Below are 19645 nucleotides of genomic sequence, written 5' to 3' on the forward strand. Positions count from 1 at the left end.
ATAGCGTTCCAATCGGTGACGGCACTCGCTCTGAGACCTTGAAGTAGTTGTTCCCCTTGCTCTGCAAGGGCCGCGGCATTTGTGGAGCAATGGATAACGATGCTTTGAGGGTGGCTGTTTTCAATGTGTTCCTGGTTCGAACCCAGGTAGGGGCGAGGAGAGGGACAGAAGCTATACTGTTACACTGGCGGTACTAAAGTGCCTATAAGAACATCCAATAGTCAAAGGTATATGAAATACAAATGGTATAGAGAGAAATAGTCCTATAATTCCTATAATAACTACAACCTAAAACTTCTTACCTGGGAATATTGAAGACTCATGTTAAAAGGAACCACCAGCTTTCATATGTTCTCATGTTCTGAGCAAGGAATTTAAACGTTAGCTTTTTTACAGGGCACATATTGCACTTTTACTTTCTTCTCCAACACTTTGTTTTTGCATTATTTAATTAAACCAAATTGAACATGTTTCATTATTTATTTGAGGATAAATTCATTTTATTGATGTATTATATTAAGTTAAAATAAAACTGTTCATTCAGTATTGTTGTAATTGTCATCATTACAAATAAATAAATAAGAATCGGCCGATAAATCGGTATCGGCTTTTTTGTCCTCCAATAATCGATATCGGCGTTGAAAAATCATAATCGGTCGACCTCTAGTTTGTAGGCCTCCTTCCTCGCACACGATTTTTCAGTTCTGCCCACAAATATTCTATAGGGTTGAGGTCAGGCCTTTGTGATGGTCACTCCAATACCTTGACTGTCCTTAAGCCATTTTGCAACAGTTTCGGAAGTATGCTTCGGGTCATTGTCCAATTGGAAGACCCATTTGCGACCAAGCTTTATCCTCTTACATCTAGACGTTCCGCTAGCAGAACACCTGCTCCAATATCCAATGATAGGCGTGGCGCGAATGACAAATTCCTCAAAAATCCAAAAACTTCAATTTTTCAAACATATGACTATTTTACACCATTTTAAAGACAAGACTCTCCTTTATCTAACCACATTGTCCGATTTCAAAAAGGCTTTACAACGAAAGCAAAACATTAGATTATGTCAGCAGAGTACCCAGCCAGAAATAATCAGACACCCATTTTTCAAGCTAGCATATAATGTCACAAAAAACAAAACCACAGCTAAATGCAGCACTAACCTTTGATGATCTTCATCAGATGACAATCCTAGGACATTATGTTATACAATACATGCATGTTTTGTTCAATCAAGTTCATATTTATATAAAAAAACAGCTTTTTACATTCCCACCGAACACTTCCGGTGAATTTACTAAATTACTCACGATAAACGTTCACAAAAAACATAATTATTTTAAGAATTATAGATACAGAACTCCTTTATGCAATCGAGGTGTCCGATTTTAAAATAGCTTTTCGGTGAAAGCACATTTTGCAATATTCTGAGTAGATAGCTCGCCATCACAGGCTAGCTATTTTGACACCCACCAAGTTTGACCCTCACCAAACTCAAATTTACTATAAGAAAAATTGGATTACCTTTCCTGTTCTTCGTCAGAATGCACTCCCAGGACTTCTACTTCAATAACAAATGTTGGTTTGGTTCCAAATAATCCATAGTTATATCCAAATAGCGGCGTTTTGTTCGTGCGTTCAAGACACTATCCAAGGGTGACGAAGGGTTACACGCCCGACGCGTTTCGTGACAAAACATTTCTAATATTCCATTACCGTACTTCGAAGCATGTCAACCGCTGTTTAAAATCAATTTTTATGCTATTTTTCTCGTGAAAAAGCGATAATATTCCGACCGGGAGTCGTTGTTTTCGTTCAAAGACGAAAGAATAAAAACATGGTGTCGCCTCGTGCACGCGCCTCCAGTCTCTGTTCTCTGATCGACCACTATCTAAATGCGCTAGTGTTTTTCAGCCAGGGCCTGCAAAGCCACCATTCAGCTTTTTGCCGCCTTCTGAGAGCCTATGGGAGCCGTAGGAAGTGTCACGTTACAGCAGAGATCCCCTGTTTTGGATAGAGATGATCAAGAAGGCCAAGAAATGGTCAGACAGGGTACTTCCTGTACAGAATCTTCTCAGGTTTTGGCCTGCCAAATGAGTTCTGTTATACTCACAGACACCATTCAAACAGTTTTAGAAACTTTGGAGTGTTTTCTTTCCAAAGCTAATAATTATATGCATATTCTAGTTTCTGGGCAGGAGTAATAATCAGATTAAATCGGGTACGTTTCTTATCCGGCCGTGAAAATACTGCCCCCTATCCATAACTTCCTGACTGATGTCTTGAGATGTTGCTTCAATATATCCACATCATTTTCACATCTCATGATGTCATCCATTTTGTGAAGTGCACCAGTCCGTCCTGCAGCAAAGCACCCCCACAACATGATGCTGCCACCCCCGTGCTTCACGGTTGGGATGGTGTTCCTCAGCTTGCAAGCGTCCCCCTTTTTCCTCCAAACATAACGATGGTCATTATGGCCAAACAGTTCTATTTTTGTTTCATCAGACCAGAGGACATTTCTCCAAAAAGTATGATCTTTGTCCCCATGTGCAGATGCAAACCGTAGTCTGGCTTTTTTAATGGCGGTTTTGGAGCAGTGGCTTCTTCCTTGCCGAGCGGCCTTTCAGGTTGTCGATATGGGACTCGTTTTACTGTGGATATAGATACTTCTGTACCGGTTTCCTCCAGCATCTTCACAAGGTGCTTTGCTGTTGTTCTGGGATTCATTTGCACTTTTCGCACCAAAGTACGTTCATCTCTAGGAGACAGAACGCGTCTCCTTCCTGAGCGGTACGACGGCTGCGTGGTCCCATGATGTTTATACTTGCATACTATTGTCTGTACAGATGAATGTGGTACCTTCAGGCGTTTAGAAATTGCTCCCAAGGATGAATCAGACTTGTTGGAGGTCTACAATTTTCTTTCTGAGGTATTGGCTGATTTCTTTTGATTTTCCCATGATGACAAGCAAAGAGGCACTGAGTTTGAAGGTAGGCCTTGAAATACATCCACAGGTACACCTCCAATTGACTCAAATTATGTCAATTAGCCTATCAGAAGCTTCTAAAGCCATTACATCATTTTTCCCCCCCAAGTTGTTAAAGGCACAGTCAACTTAGTGTATGTAAACTTCTGACCCACTGGAAATGTGATACAGATTATTTCACTTATAATTCACTGTATGTAAACAATTGTTGGAAAAATTAATTGTGTCATTCATAAAGTAGATGTCCTAACCGACTTGCCCAAACTATAGTTTGTTAACAAGAAATTAGTGGAGTGGTTGAAAAACGAGTTTTAATGACTCCAACCTAAGCGTATGTAAACTTCCGACTTCACCTGTACATGTCTTGTCTTAATATCGAGAATTGCTGGGCATCTTGTTATGACATGCATTATCTGAATTAGGTCCACAGAATTATACCGATGGAGGAGCAGCTTCTTTCTATAAAGGAATTTTGGATGTATTAACTACAAAAAGGTAATACGTGTTTTTATTTTAATTCTGTTGCCGCTCTTCACACACACAAGCTAGCTAGCTCTGGTCCAACGTTAACCCATCTCTCATAAGTTCAAAGTCATTAAACGTGAAATATGATAAGCATACTAGTAAACTAGTATTGAAAAAGTTTAATACATTTTTCTCTAATTAAAAATCTCTCCTTAATTACTGAATCAGGCTTGTAACATCAGTAAGCTACAGTAGACTATGCTTTGGAGGGGGAGACAGGCAAAAAGTTCTCAGCTGGAAGGCAGGCAGACACTGGTATATGTTTCTGAGTGACAGAGTAAGGGCTTTGAATAGGCGCTTGTTGCGTTTTGTGGGACTGGAAAACAATGCCCGGAATCTAAAAAAACACTATTAACCGGTTCCCATGCTATTAAAATAAAGGTTCTGTTCCGGAAGAGTATAGATCACTTTCGTTCCCAGTTCTGATTCTGTTCCTCGAGAAATTCCTTTCTTTTCCGGTTTCCGGTTCTCTGGAGTTTAAAAACACAGTGTGTGTGCATGCGAGTGTATGTTATTGACAGGAAATTACGTAATTGGTGAGTGCAAAGTGAAGCCACGGTAAACATTACAAAACTGGTGTTTGATCTACTTAGAAGAAGCACTATATGGAAATCGCTCCGCCATTTCCTGGTTGCTAAAATTAGAATTGTTTTGCCTAATTTCAGTTTTTAATAATTATTTTTGATTTTACCTTTATTTAACTAGGCAAGTCAGTTAAGAACAAATTCTTATTTACAATGACGAGCTACCCCAGCCAAACCCGGATGATGCTGGGCCAATTGTGCGCCGCCATATGGGACTCCTAATCACGGCCGGTTGTGATACAGCCTGGAATCGAACCAGGGTCTGTAGTGACGCATCTAGCACTGAGATGCAGTGCCTTAGACCGCAGCGCCATTCGGGAGCCGTTGTGTGATAAAACAAGCAAGTACAGTATAAAGAATCATCGTACCATCCAAAGTGCTGTGAATGTTCTTTTCCATAACCCAAAATGGTGTTTTCAGCTGGTGTATAAAAACGAAAGTAAACGACGCAAAAAATAAACTTAAGAGCTGGACGCATAGAAAAGGCACACACAGAACAGATCTACCGCTGCTCAGACTTGCTTTAAATGAGAATGACAGATCTATAACACACATTTCTATGTGAATGTGGTTGGGTCGCCCAAAAAGTTACATATAGCAACTTTAAACATTTTCCCGCTTTGGGGGAAATGTGTAATTCTGTGTGACAGCAACACCTGTATTTCAACAATTCAATTTCTATGTGATTAAACATTAAAAACAAACAAGCTAAAAAAAAGAATACATGAGAGGGGTACTTGCCTACTGTATTAGCCTGGTCCCAGATTTGTTTGTGTTGACTTCCCAACTGCTATGGTTGTTGTCTGCTACTTTATCATGGGCTTGCGTCCCAAATGGCACCCTATTTCCTACCTAGTGCACCATGTTCTCAGTTCTCACGTTACGGGAAAAGTGGTCGAGCCAAGACGTCTGGCACTGAGGAGAGAGCCAGCATAGTTTCCCTGGTGGGGATGCTGGTCTGGCCCCAACTCATCAGGTGGCGGGGTCAAGAAAAGCACATCGTGATTCTGTCTGTGGTGTAAGGATACGGGACATATTCTTACCTGCTAGTGGGGCTGATGAATGTGAAGGAGATTAGCTGGTTCCAAAAGGGGTCATTATCTGAGATGGACTCTGTGCCGATCAGGGTCCGGAGGCTCTGGTTCTCTGACAGGTCACTGACCTGGCTGGTGTTGGCTCCCATCTCCTGGGATGTGGATCTAGGGAGAGGCTCTCTCTCACTGCCTCATCTCCCACTACCACATCAGGTATTGTACTGGTGAACAGAAGGAAACATACTTATGTTCAATTAATCAATAGAACCACTGTACTCAGGTTATCAAGATTAAAAGCTTAACTAAAATGTTTGTTACGGTTCATGAAATAGGATGTAAACGGAGGCCTCATTCTAGCCAAATTCGAAATGAATGGGGTCCTAGTTCAGCTGTTAATAGATCATCTTCTTTACCTGAGACCTAGGCCTATTTCTGATCTAAACTCAGCAAAAAAATGAACGTCCTCTCACTGTCAACTGCTTTAATTTTCAGAAAACTTAACATGTATAAATATTTGTATGAACATAGCAAGATTCAACAACTGAGACATAAACTGAACAAGTTCCACAGACATGTGCCTAACAGAAATGAAAAAATGTGTCCCTGAACAAAGGGGGGAGTCAAAATCAAAAGTAACAGTCAGTATCTGGTGTGGCCACCAGCTGCATTAAGTACTGCAGTGCATCTCCTCCTCATGGACTCCACCAGATTTGCCAGCTCTTGCTGTGAGATGTTACCCCACTCTTCCAGCAAGGCACCTGCAAATTCCCGGACATTTCTGGGGGGGAATGGCCTAGCCCTCACCCTCCAATCCAACAAGTCCCAGACGTGCTCAATGGGATTGAGATCCGGGCTCTTCACTGGCCATGGCAGAACACTGACATTCCTGTCTTGCAGGAAATTACACACAGAACGAGCAGAATGGCTGGTGCCAATGTCATGCTGGAGGGTCATGTCAGGATGAGCCTGCAGGAAGGGTACCACATGAGGGAGGAGGATGTCTTCCCTGTAACACGCAGCGTTGCGACCAAGCATTAACTTCCTGAATGATGTCTTGAGATGTTTCTTCATTATATCCACACAATTTTCCTGCCTCATGATGCCATCCATTTTTATGAAGTGCACCAGTCCGTCCTGCAGCAAAGCACCCCCACAACATGATGCTGCCACCCCCGTGCTTCACGGTTGGGATGGTGTTCCTCAGCTTGCAAGCGTCCCCCTTTTCCCTCCAAACATAACGATGGTCATTTTGTCCTAACAGTTCTATTTTTGTTTCATCAGACCAGAGGACATTTCTCCAAAAAGTACAATCTTTGTCCCCATGTGCAGATGCAAACCGTAGTCTGGCTTTTTTTATGGCGGTTTTGGAGCAGTGGCTTCTTCCTTGCTGAGCGGCCTTTCAGGTTATGTCGATATGGGACTCGTTTTACTGTGGATATAGATACTTTTGTACCGGTTTCCTCCAGCATCTTCACAAGGTGCTTTGCTGTTGTTCTGGGATTCATTTGCACTTTTCACACCAAGGTACGTTCATCTCTAGGAGACAGAACGCGTCTCCTTCCTGAGAGGTACGACGGCTGCGTGGTCCCATGGTGTTTATACTTGCATACTATTGTCTGTACAGATGAATGTGGTACCTTCAGGCGTTTAGAAATTGCTCCCAAGGATGAATCAGACTTGTGGAGGTCTACAATTTTCTTTCTGAGGTCTTGGCTGATTTCTTTTGATTTTCCCATGATGTCAAGCAAAGAGGCACTGAGTTTGATGGTAGGCCTTGAAATACATCCACAGGTACACCTCCAATTGACTCAAATGATGTCAATTAGCCTATCAGAACCTTCTAAAGCCATTACATTTTTTTTTTACATTTTCCAAGTTGCTAAAGGCACAGTCAACTTAGTGTATGTAAACTTCTGACCCACTGGAATTGTGATACTTATAATTCACTGTATGTAAACAATTGTTGGAAAAATTACTTGTGTCATGCACAAAGTAGATGTCCTAACCGACTTCCCAAAACTATAGTTTGTTAACAAGAAATTAGTGGAGTGGTTGAAAAACGAGTTTTAATGACTCCAACCTAAGCGTATGTTAACTTCCGACTTCACCTGTACATGTCTTGTCTTAATATCGAGAATTGCTGGGCATCTTGTTATGACATGCATTATCTGAATTAGGCCCACAGAATTATACCGATGGAGGAGCAGCTTCTATAAAGGAATTTTGGATGTATTAACTACAAAAAGGTAATACGTGTTTTTATTTTAATTCTGTTGCCGATCTTCACACACAAGCTGGCTAGCTCTGGTCCAACGTTAACCCATCTCTCATAAGTTCAAAGACATTCAACATGAAATGTGATAAGCATACTATAGTAAACTAGCCTGCAGGAAGGGTACCACATGAGGGAGGAGGATGTCTTCCCTGTAACACACAGCGTTGAGATTGCCTGTAATGACAACAAGCTCAGTCCGATGATACACACTGCCCCAGACCATGACGGACCCTCCACCTCGATCCCGCTCCAGAGTACAGGCATCGGTGTAACGCTCATTCCTTCGACGATAAATGCCTACAACATGCCTACAAGCCCTCAGTCCAGCCTCTCTCAGCCTATTGCGGACAGCCTGAGCACTGATGGAGGGATTGTGCCTTCCTGGTGTAACTCGGGCAGTTGTTGTTGCCGCCATCCAGTATCTGTCCCGCAGGTGTGATGTTCGGATGTACCGATCCTGTGCAGGTGTTGTTACACGTGGTCTGCCACTGCAAGGACGATCAGCTGTCTGTCCTGTCTCCCTGTAGCCTGTCTTAGGCGTCTCATAGAATGGACATTACAATTTATTGCCCTGGCCACATCTGCAGTCCTCATGCCTCCTTGTAGCATGCCTAAGGCACGTTTACGCAGATGAGCAGGGACCCTGGGCATTTTTCTTTTGGTGTTTTTCCAGAGTCAGTAGAAAGGCCTTTTTAGTGTCCTAAGTTTTCATAACTGTGACCTTAATTGCCTACCGTCTGCTAGCGGTTAGTGTCTTCACGTCCGTTCCACAGGTGCATGTTCATTAATTGTTTCTGGTTTATTGAACAAGCATGGGAAACAGTGTTTAAACCCTTTACAATGAGGATCTGAACTTTTTGGGATTTTTACAAATTATCTTTGAAAGACAGGGTACTGAAAAAGGGACGTTTCTTTTTTGCTGAGTTTATAAGAATCTTTCTGGTGAGAGCTGCATTAGGCTACATTCTGTATTGTACATTTTTGAAGCCTGGGTCTAACTACTCACACCGTCAGTCAGTAGCAAAATGTATGGTATCTCTGAAATGTTCTTTATCTTATTAAATGAAGTACTTTAATGAACTACCTAATATACAGTGGCAAGAAAAAGTATGTGAACCCTTTGGAATTACCTAGATTTCTGTACAAATTGGTCATCAAATTTGATCTGATCTTCATCTAAGTCACAACAATAGACAAACGTGTGCTTAAACTAATAACACAAATTATTTTATTTTTCTTGTCTATATTGAATGCATTATTTCAACATTCACAGTGTAGGTTGGAAAAAGTATGTGAACCCCTAGGCTAATGACTTCTCCAAAAGCTAATTGGAGTCAGGAGTCCGCTAACCTGGAGTCCAATCAACGAGACGAGATTGGAGATGTTGGTTAGAGCTGCCTTGCCTTATAAAAAACACTCACAAAATTTGAGTTTGCTATTCACAATAAGCATTGCCTGATGTGAACCATGCCTCGACCAAAATAGATTTAGCATAAAGCTGGAAAGGGTTACAAAAGTATCTCTAAAAGCCTTGATGTTCATCAGTCCACGGTAAAACAAATTGTCTATAAATGGAAAGTTCAGCACTGTTGCTACTCTCCCTAGGAGTGGCCGTCCTGCAAAGATGACTAAGAACACAGCGCAGAATGCTCAATGAGGTTAAGAAGAATCCTAGTGTCAGCTAAAGACTTCTCTGGAACATGCTAACATCTCTGTTGATGAGTCTATGATACGATACGTAAAACACCAAACAAGAATGGTGTTCATGGGAGGACACCATGGAAGAAGCCACAGCTGTCCAAAAAAAACATTGTTACATGTCTAAAGTTTGCAAAAGTGCACCTGGAGGTTCCACATCGCTACTGGCAAAATATTCTGTGGACAGATGAAACTACAGTTGAGTTGTTTGGAATGAACACACAACACTATGTGTGGAGAAAAAAAGGCACAGCACACCAACATCAAAACCTCATCCCAACTGTAAAGTATGGTGCAGGGAGCATCATGGTTTGGGGCTGCTTTGCTGCCTCAGGGCCTGGACAGCTTGCTATCATCGACAGAAAAATTAATTCCCAAGTTTATCAACACATTTTACAGGAGAATGTTAGTCTATCTGTCCACCAATTGAAGCTCAATAGAAGTTGGGTGATGCAACAGGACAATGACCCAAAACACAGAAGTAAATCAACAACAGAATGGCTTCAACAGAAGAAAATACGCCTTCTGGAGTGGCCCAATCAGAGTCCTGACCTCAACCCGATTGAGATGATATGACCTCAAAAGCAGTTCACACCAGACATCCCAAGAATATTGCTGAAATTAAGCAGTTTTGTAAAGAGGAATGGTCCAAAATTCCTCCTGACCGTTGTGCAGGTCTGATCCGCAACTACAGAAAATGTTTGGTTGAGGTTATTATTGCCAAAGGAGGGTCAACCAGTTATTGAATCCAAGGGTTCACATACTTTCTCCAACCTGCACTGTGAATGTTTACATGGTGTGTTCAATAAAGACAAACGTATAATTGTTTGTGTGTTATTAGTTTAAGCAGACTGTGTATTTCTATTGTTGTGACTTAAATCAGATATCAATTTATGCAGAAATCCAGGTATTTCCAAAGGGTTCACTTACTTTTTCTTGCCACTGTACATCTGCCCAAATCTGGCTTATGATGCACATCTGTCTGGCAGCATCCTCAAATCCATCAGAGAAAATTAATTGGGGGGATTTCAAGCCCTTTTTGGAAGCGTTTGAGCTTACCTTCATTAGGAAATACAACCCACTTTGCAGAATAATGAACCTAATCAAATCATATATTTTATTGGCCACATGAGCCAAATACAACAGGTGTAGACTTTACAGTGAAATGCTTACTTACGAGCCCATTCCCAACAGTGCAGAGTTAAAGAAGTAAGACAAATATTTACTACACTATTGGAGTGAATGATCAATACACTTCTCCCAAACATGTAGGCTGGGAGCAATGTGTCATGACATCAAATCAGTACTCCAGGGTTCCCTCCAAAAGTGACAAACTTAGCAAACTCTGATTTAGCCTCAAAATGGAAGCAAGGGTAATAGAAAAAGATGACTCCCTGGCCTGGGCATAGTAATGAATTAGGCGACATAGCATGTTCATTACACAGTAGAGTGGTATAACATGGTATGAGTTTGCTCTCTAGTCTATGGTTTCCTTTAGTACACATTCATTTGATCACACCAGTCATGTGGGAAATTCCACGGTAACAGAATTGCGCAGAGACTGATTTTTCACTTGAAAATGTAAGCCAAAAAAACTAAATTGATGTCAAAATTTAACAGACCATACTCTACACACGAGGAAGAATTTACACTCAACATTTCACAAAACCATTTAATGGAAGAACTGTGCAGATGCAAAGTTTGGTAACAGAATTTCTGTAGAATTTTCTCCCTCAGGTTGTGTGACCATGTTTTCCAAAAACTGTTAAATAACTGCTTTGAATTAAGAGATATTCTCCGGTACTTTTGTATAGTTTTTAGCCAGTGGTTCTGAAAGTTGCACTCACGAGCCAAAAGGGGTCCCCGAAAATCGCATACTACATCACGTGCAGATATGTGCATCACGTCATTGTGCTCACTCTCCCTCTGCTGTGTCCACTGAGCCCACCCTGCAACCTCATTGGATAACGCTGGGCAGGCCTCTTGCTAGCTGTCACCCAAATGTGAGGGGCTGAATCTCATTGGCTGGAACTCAAATTGCTAGGGGGCCAGCCCACATGGGGGGAAATGTAGAGAAAATGTCACAGCACAGTGTCAAGAAAACAATCACTTTCAAACTAGGAATTTCATGGCTAATTGAGGTAATACAGTAATTTTGCTGATAGATCATACATGCATAATCTACACATCCAGTCAAAACTAAAATAGAACAGCTCAACCGCTTCTTAGACTTGTTTTCAATGAGAATTAAGATCTATAATTCACATTTCTATGTTAACTTGCCAGGTCACCCAAACAGTCACATATTGCAGCTTTAAGATTCAAAGATGTCTGCAGAAAGAATGGGGTGTCTGCTATGACATAACACCTTGAGTTTGAAAACATTAATTTGGGTTATTGAACTACAGTAAGTGAAGTGGATGTACACCCGGCAACAGAATTGCAGTAACGGAATTTCATCATGTGTCACTGATCTGTAATACACAGACATGCATAATTATGGATATAATTTCCAATTCATGGTGATATATACTAAATAAAAAAAGGTATAAATATGCAATATCCTCCTTTGCATATTTGGGTATTGTTCTACACACTGGCTATTATTTTAAGGAGCTTTTTGGTTGGTACGGAGTTTGGTCTGTACCAAATATGAACCAATCGTAGACATCTACAGTTGAAGTCAGAAGTTTACATACAACATAGCCAAATATACTGCTCAAAAAAATAAAGGGAACACTTAAACAACACATCCTAGATCTGAATGAAAGAAATAATCTTATTACATTTTTCTTTCCATAGTTGAATGCGCTGACAACAAAATCACACAAAAATAATCAATGGAAATCCAATTTATCAACCCATGGAGGTCTGGATTTGGAGACACACTCAAAATTAAAGTGGAAAACCACACTACAGGCTGATCCAACTTTGATGTAATGTCCTTAAAACAAGTCAAAATGAGGCTCAGTAGTGTGTGTGGCCTCCACGTGCCTGTATGACCTCCCTACAATGCCTGGGCATGCTCCTGATGAGGTGGCGGATGGTCTCCTGAGGGATCTCCTCCCAGACCTGGACTAAAGCATCCGCCAACTCCTGGACAGTCTGTGGTGCAACGTGGCGTTGGTGGATGGAGCGAGACATGATGTCCCAGATGTGCTCAATTGGATTCAGGTCTGGGGAACGGGCGGGCCAGTCCATAGCATCAATGCCTTCCTCTTGCAGGAACTGCTGACACACTCCAGCCACATGAGATCTAGCATTGTCTTTCATTAGGAGGAACCCAGGGCCAACCGCACCAGCATATGGTTTCACAAGGGGTCTGAGGATCTCATCTCGGTACCTAATGGCAGTCAGGCTACCTCTGGCGAGCACACGGAGGGCTGTGCGGCACCCCAAAAAAATGCCACCCCACACCATGACTGACCCACCGCCAAACCGGTCATGCTGGAGGATGTTGCAGGCAGCAGAACGTTCTCCACGGCGTCTCCAGACTCTGTCACATCTGTCACGTGCTCAGTGTGAACCTGCTTTCATCTGTGAAGAGCACAGGGCGCCAGTGGCGAATTTGCCAATCTTGGTGTTCTCTGGCAAATGCCAAACATCCTGCACGGTGTTGGGCTGTAAGCACAACCCCCACCTGTGGACGTCGGGCCCTCATACCACCCTCATGAAGTCTGTTTCTGACCGTTTGAGCAGACACATGCACATTTGTGGCCTGCTGGAGGTCATTTTGCAGGGCTCTGGCAGTGCTTCTCCTGCTCCTCCTTGCACAAAGGCGGAGGTAGCGGTCCTGCTGCTGGGTTGTTGCCCTCCTACGGCCTCCTCCACGTCTCCTGATGTACTGGCCTGTCTCCTGGTAGCGCCTCCATGATCAGGACACTACGCTGACAGACACAGCAAACCTTCTTGCCACAGCTCGCATTGATGTGCCATCCTGGATGAGCTGCACTACCTGAGCCACTTGTGTGGGTTGTAGACTCCGTCTCATGCTACCACTAGAGTGAAAGCACCGCCAGCATTCAAAAGTGACCAAAACATCAGCCAGGAAGCATAGGAACTGAGAAGTGGTCTGTGGTCCCCACCTGCAGAACCACTCCTTTATTGGGGGTGTCTTGCTAATTGCCTATAATTTCCACCTGTTGTCTATTCCATTTGCACAACAGCATGTGAAATTTATTGTCAATCAGTGTTGCTTCCTAAGTGGACAGTTTGATTTCACAGAAGTGTGATTGACTTGGAGTTACATTGTGTTGTTTAAGTGTTCCCTTTATTTTTTTGAGCAGTGTATATTTAAACTCAGTTTTTCACAATTCCTGACATTTAATCAGAATAAAAATTCCGTCTTAGGTTAGTTAGAATCACCACTTTATTTTAAGAATGTGAAATGTCAGAATAATAGTAGAGAGAATTATTTTTTTCAGCTTTTATTTCTTTCATCACATTCCCAGTGGGTCAGAAGTTTACATACACTCAATTAGCATTTGGTAGCCTTGCCTTTGAATTGTTTAACATGGGTCAAACGTTTCAGGTAGCCTTCCACAAGCTTCCCACAACAAGTTGGGTGATTTTTGGCCCATTCCTCCTGACAGAGCTGGTGTAACTGAGTCAGGTTTGCAAGACTCCTTGCTCGCACACGCCTTTTCAGTTCTGCCCACACATTTTCACTAGGGTTGAGGCCAGGGCTTTGAAATGGCCACTCCAATACCTTGACTGTTGTCCTTAAGCCATTTTGCCACAACTTTGGAAGTATGCTTGGGGTCATTGTCTATTTGGAAGATCCATTTGCGACCAAGCTTTAACTTCCTGACTGGTGTCTTGAGATGTTACTTCAATATATCTACCTAATTTTCCTACCTTATGATGCCATCTATTTTGTGAAGTGCACCCAGTCCCTCCTGCAACAAAGCACCCCCACAACATGATGCTGCCACCCCCGTGCTTCACGGTTGGGATGGTGTTCCTCGGCTTGCAAGCATCCCCCTTTTTCCTCCAAACATAACGACGCTTACTATGGCCAAACAGTTCTATTTTTGTTTCATCAGACCAGAGGACATTTCTCCAAAAAGTACCATCTTTGTCCCCATGTGCAGTTGTAAACTGTAGTCTGGCTTTTTTATGGCGGTTTTGAAGCATTGGCTTTTTACTTGCTGAGCGAACTTTCAGGTTATGTCGATATAGGACTCGTTTTACTGTAGATATATATACACTTTTGTACCTGTTTCCTCCAGCATCTTCACAAGGTCGGTTGCTGTTGTTCTGGGATTGATTTTCACTTTTCACACCAAAGTACATTCACCTCTAGGAGACACAACGCGTCTCCTTCCTGAGCGGTATGATGGCTACGTGGTCCCATGGTGTTTATACTTGCGTACTATTGTTTATACAGATGAATGTGGTACCTTCAGGCATTTCTAAATTGCTCCCAAGGATGAACCAGACTTGTGGAGGTCTACAAAAAACATCTCTGAGGTCTTGGCTGATTACTTTTGATTTTCCCATGATGTCAAGCAAAGAGACACTGAGTTTGAAGGTAGGCCTTGAAATACATCCACAGGTACACCTCCAATTGACTCAAATGATGTCAATTAGCCTATCAAAAGCTTCTAAAGCCATGACATAATTTTCTGGAATTTTCCAAGCTGTTTAAAGGCACAGTCAACGTAGTGTATGTAAACTTCTGATCTGACCCACTGAAATTGTGATACAGTGAATTATAAGGGAAATAATCTGTCTGTAAACAATTGTTGGAAAAATGACTTGTGTCATGCAAAGTAGATGTCCTAACCGACTTGCCAAAACTATAGTTTTGTTAACAAGAAATTTGTGGAGTGGTTGAAAAATGAGTTTTAATGACGCCAACCTAAGTGTATGGAAACTTCCGACTTCAACTGTATGTTTAAAATGTTTGAACATCAAAGTACAGCACAGTAGAGCTCAGTATTGTTTTTCTTAAACCTTCATTTGAACAAATTCTTATTTTACAATGACGGCCTACCCCGGCCAAACCCTCCCCTAACAATGCTGGGCCAATTGTGCGTCACCCTATAGGACTCCTGATCACCGTCGGTTGTGATACAGCCCGGGACCGAACCAGGGTCTGTAGTGAGGTCTCTAGCACTGAGATCCAGTGCGTAAGACCACTGCGCCACTCGGGAGCCTAATGGGAGTACAGTACAGAACAGAGTAGTAGAGTATAGGCTAGTTCAGTACAGTACAGCTCAATACAGTACATTAGAGTACTCAACTCGTGTGCTCTACTGTGTACTGTACTATATTCAACTTTTGACTTTACTCTGTGCTCCATTGTACTGTATTCCCCAAACTTCTCAAACATAAACATCTATGATTGTTTCCGGTTTGGGCCAAATTAAGGCCGCTCCGGACTGTACCAAAAGCGACATATTGAAATCAAGGGCAGGCTCAGATTGACAACATTTCTACGTCCATGGACATCCAGTGCTGTTTGGTGATCAGTGGTTAAGGATGCTGGTTACAGTAAATGGAAAGAAAAGGGGCTCATGGCTAGGTGTCAGCCAGGAGAAGTGACATTAACTGGAGAGAGAGAGAGGGGTTGTCCAGACTGTTTTCACACTTGCTTTGACGACCAGACGACCATTGTCTTGCGTCAGATAGGGCGTCGATTCCACCTCTACTGATCAGTCTCGTACCTCACAAAGGGCAATGGGATAGCAAGAAAATAGTTCTAGTTCGGCTACAATGTGCTGTCTAACGTTAGAAAATATTGCCTAGGTGAGATGATCGCCATATAAAACTCAAAACAGGCTGAATTAATCAAAGCTAAATCAAAACATTTGTAAATAATGTTCACGTGATTTGGTTAGGGAAGTCGTACCATTTGACATCTAAGGAGTTTCAATATCTAGATTTCCATCCAATTGGCGACAGAGTTTCATGCGAATATTCTAAAATCTGCATGAAGTGGTGTGTTTCCACCAAACTGACTTGTTGCGAATGAAAATCAGTGCATGAAGACATAGTGCACACAAAATGTACTTAGACGGTTAAAACTTCTTAGGGCTAGGCACCTTTTTTTCTCAATTTCCGCCTGACTGACGTGCCCAAAGTAAACTCCCTGTTGCTCAGGCCCTAAAGCCAGGATATGCATATAATTGGTACCATTGGAAAGAAAACACTTTGAAGTTTGTAGAAATGTTAAAATAATGTAGGAGACTATAACACAAATAAAAATAATCCTGGAGTGTTACCCGCAAAACACCAGTCTCAATGTCAACAGTGAAGAGGCGACTCCGGGATGCTGGCCTTCTAGGCAGAGTTGCAAAGAAAAAGCCATCTCAGACTGGCCAATAAAAATAAAAGATTAAGATGGGCAAAAGAACACAGACACTGGACAGAGGAACTCTGCCTAGAAGGCCAGCATCCTGGAGTCGCCTCTTCACTGTTGACATTGAGACTGGTGTTTTGCGGAAACCATTTATTGAAGCTGCCGGTTGAGGACTTGTGAGGTGTCTGTTTCTCAAACTAGACACTCCATTTGAGTGCCCTGTCGCTCGGTCAGAACATCATCACTCGTGGTACGTTTTTGTAAACATCAGAGATGAATAAATTACAAAAATTGATACACACCTTTATAGGATTAGTGTTCCCACAAGGCCATATCTCCATGTTACAGCGCGTGTTCACGGCAAACAGATGGAAGACTGAGCCTACTACCTGTGCTAATTATCTATCTGCATCTCCTATTAACACCTGTGTCTGAATTGAAGACGGTCGCCACAAACGTGTTGTCACTGAAAAAAAAAAACAGTAGGCTGCAAGTGTTAAATTGTTTTAAATTCAAATCAAAATGTTATTCAAGTAAAATAAAACCACTGAAACAGTGTGCGTTGTGTGTATTTTGCATTAGTGAAATTATATTGATGAGATATGAAAGTAGAGTGATTTATGTTTCTGCGGCTTACCACTGTTGAGAATCGATTCACATTCAGATGGAGTATTTGACTTCCAGAGCCAATTCGTCTTTAAACAGAACATGTAAGTTAAGGTCCTTGGACTATAAGGAATACCATTAGGCTCCTTTAGTCTATTATTTGGCTAGACTGGTCCAACTGATTCATTCCAATTTTGATTTGATAGAAATACATCAAATCTATAAAATGCAATTTAAAAATCGGTATAAATCAATAATTAATTCACCATTTGTCACAGAATCATCAAACTAGGTATGATTTATTCTATAAATGTCTAGCATACTTTTTTTTTATTCTTTGAAGCACAACCTTTAGAACTATGGGTTCCAGAAAGTGTCTTTAAATCTGTCAACAATGCATAAAAATGTGGTCCTCTTTCTTTCCAGTCTTCAATGTGAAGCAAGACTGCTCAATAAGTGCTTTGCATCATCCAGAGAAAACTGATGATCATCTGACCAACTGGGTTTGTCTTTGTGTAATATAACAGTAGATTATGAAAACTCATGTAGTTTCATCCTTCAAGACATTTAGAAGTATGAAACTTTGTCTGGAAACTTTTATCAGGGTTATCCTTGCTCTAATATCATTACATAATTGTATTATTCTACTATGAGATATACTAGATACATACTATGACAGCAATTCACTGTAATAGGTACACATGTATCTGGCACAAGTGACGATTAAACTGATTTGGATTTCAAAGACTGACATTATAGTAATGTTTGATATTAGAACATTGATGTGTGATACCTTTTTTTATACACGCATATGTTTTTTGAAAATGTATGCCTTTATTACTATATGATTTATATTGCCTGAATACTCAATGGATGATTAACACCTCAGTTATGTGTGCATCTGTCAAGGTTGAGGTCAAATGCATGTTATTTAAAGTCAATTTAGCAATTGCACAAAAATCCAATTAAATTTGAAAATGTTCCAAATTGCAAAAGCGTATAACATAATTTGGGTACTCCAGAACTGTAATTTACATGTAAATAAACATAACCCTGTTTTATGTTTTTAATACTGCAGATAGAATGCTCTGTGTGCCAGAGATGGTACCATTCAGCTTGTCTGGGGATGACAAAGGAGGACTTCAACAAAGCCAAAATAGAAAATGATTGTAAAGGGGCCTTTTGCTGCTAAATTAGAGACATATAAATAAATGACTGTTGTGCCTTGTAACTACTTTAAAATGTGGAACTGTTGCACTAAAAATGCAAACATTGATTTGGCATACAATTTAAGATTCATATAGAACAAAATGCACTTGAAATTAACATTTCTTTAAAGTTACTGCAAATAAATGCATATTTTCACTTTTTTCTGAGACAATCACTGAATTAGTTACTGATTTCTTCATCTTTAAATGCAATATGAGATTTTATGTATTTTTATTCAAACAAAACTGGAATTTCTACTCAAAGCAAAGGTTGTAGAAGTATGCTAGACATTTATAGAATAAATGATACATAGTTTGTTGTTTGTGACAAACAGTGAATTAGTTATTGATTTATACCACTTTAAATGGCATATTATAGATTATGTATTCATATCAAAACTGGAATGTTTACTCAAAAAAAAGGTTGTAAAAGTACGCTAGACATGTATAGAATAAATCATACCTAGTTTGATGATTCTGTGACAAAGGGTGAATTAGTTATTGATTTATACAGCTTTAAATTGCATTTGAAAGATTTTACTTATTTCCATCAAATCTGGATTGTTTTTAAATTGAAAACAAAGGTTGGAAAAGTATGCTAGACAATTATAGAATAAACCATATCTATTTTTGTTTCTGTGACAATCAATGAAATAGTTATTGATTTTTACAATTTTAAATGGGTTTGGCGAATGTCTGTTGAATGTCCGAATGATTGAATATAAAACCAACTTTATCTCGGTGTGACACCATGTCAATGTTAGTAGCTAGCTTGGTTAGCCATAGCAACCTCACTAGCTACAGCAGTCGCAAACATGCATTTCACCCTCCTTGCACATCTGTGGCTGACAGTTTGCTATAATGTTACCTTTTCAGTAAAACAAATGTACATGAATACCGACCACACAAGTACAACACAAAAAAGGTGTTAATGGACTTGTCCTCTAGCAAGCCAACTAACGTTAGTTAGCACACACCCAAGCTGCAGCTAGCTTACTAGCAAACCGCAAAACAAACGGCCTAAATGCAGCAGACAGGCTTCCTTAAAGATTGTGAAACTTGTCAGGTGAAACAGATGTGTAACTGACATGAGATTAAAATAACACACTAGCCAATTAATCGAGTAGCTAGCCAGCTATGTCAGGCTAGCAACCATGCTAGCCCCTAGCATCAACTGACAGCTCACCTGTCAAATTCACTGCTCTCGTGGCACCTAGCTAGCTTACTTTCTCCCAGGTTCTTCTGAAGTCTTCTGCTTACTGAACAGTAGCTAATGATGTAGATGTCAATGATAAACAACAGTTTGCTAATTTGAGAAAACTGATTTGACTCTAGTCCTATTCCATCATATTTCCACGTCGCCAGACTTGCGTGAACGTGACGTCTGACAGTTAGGCAGAACGTGCATAAAGTTGAAGAT

The 19645-nt window shown here is 41.0% G+C and overlaps 1 protein-coding gene across 3 annotated transcripts in view; it reads right to left on the minus strand.

Moving 5' to 3' along the window:
* LOC106561256 (dymeclin) overlaps nucleotides 1-19625 on the minus strand; it is a 166444-nt gene extending 146819 nt beyond the window's left edge. The window contains exons 1-2 of one of the 3 annotated variants that reach the window (XM_014125013.2): nucleotides 19412-19625; nucleotides 5142-5353 (exon numbers count right to left, since the gene is read on the minus strand). In XM_014125013.2, the coding sequence (XP_013980488.2) occupies nucleotides 5142-5281 (140 nt within the window). In that variant the 5' untranslated portion in view covers nucleotides 5282-5353; nucleotides 19412-19625. Of the gene's footprint in view, nucleotides 1-5141; nucleotides 5354-19411 lie in introns of those variants that run through there. The other 2 variants (XM_014125022.2, XM_045688127.1) reach the window with 2 other exon arrangements.
* Between the last annotated feature and the right edge of the window lie 20 nt (nucleotides 19626-19645).

Source organism: Salmo salar, chromosome ssa01, assembly GCF_905237065.1.
Source record: "Salmo salar chromosome ssa01, Ssal_v3.1, whole genome shotgun sequence".
Taxonomy (NCBI): Eukaryota; Metazoa; Chordata; class Actinopteri; order Salmoniformes; family Salmonidae; genus Salmo; species Salmo salar.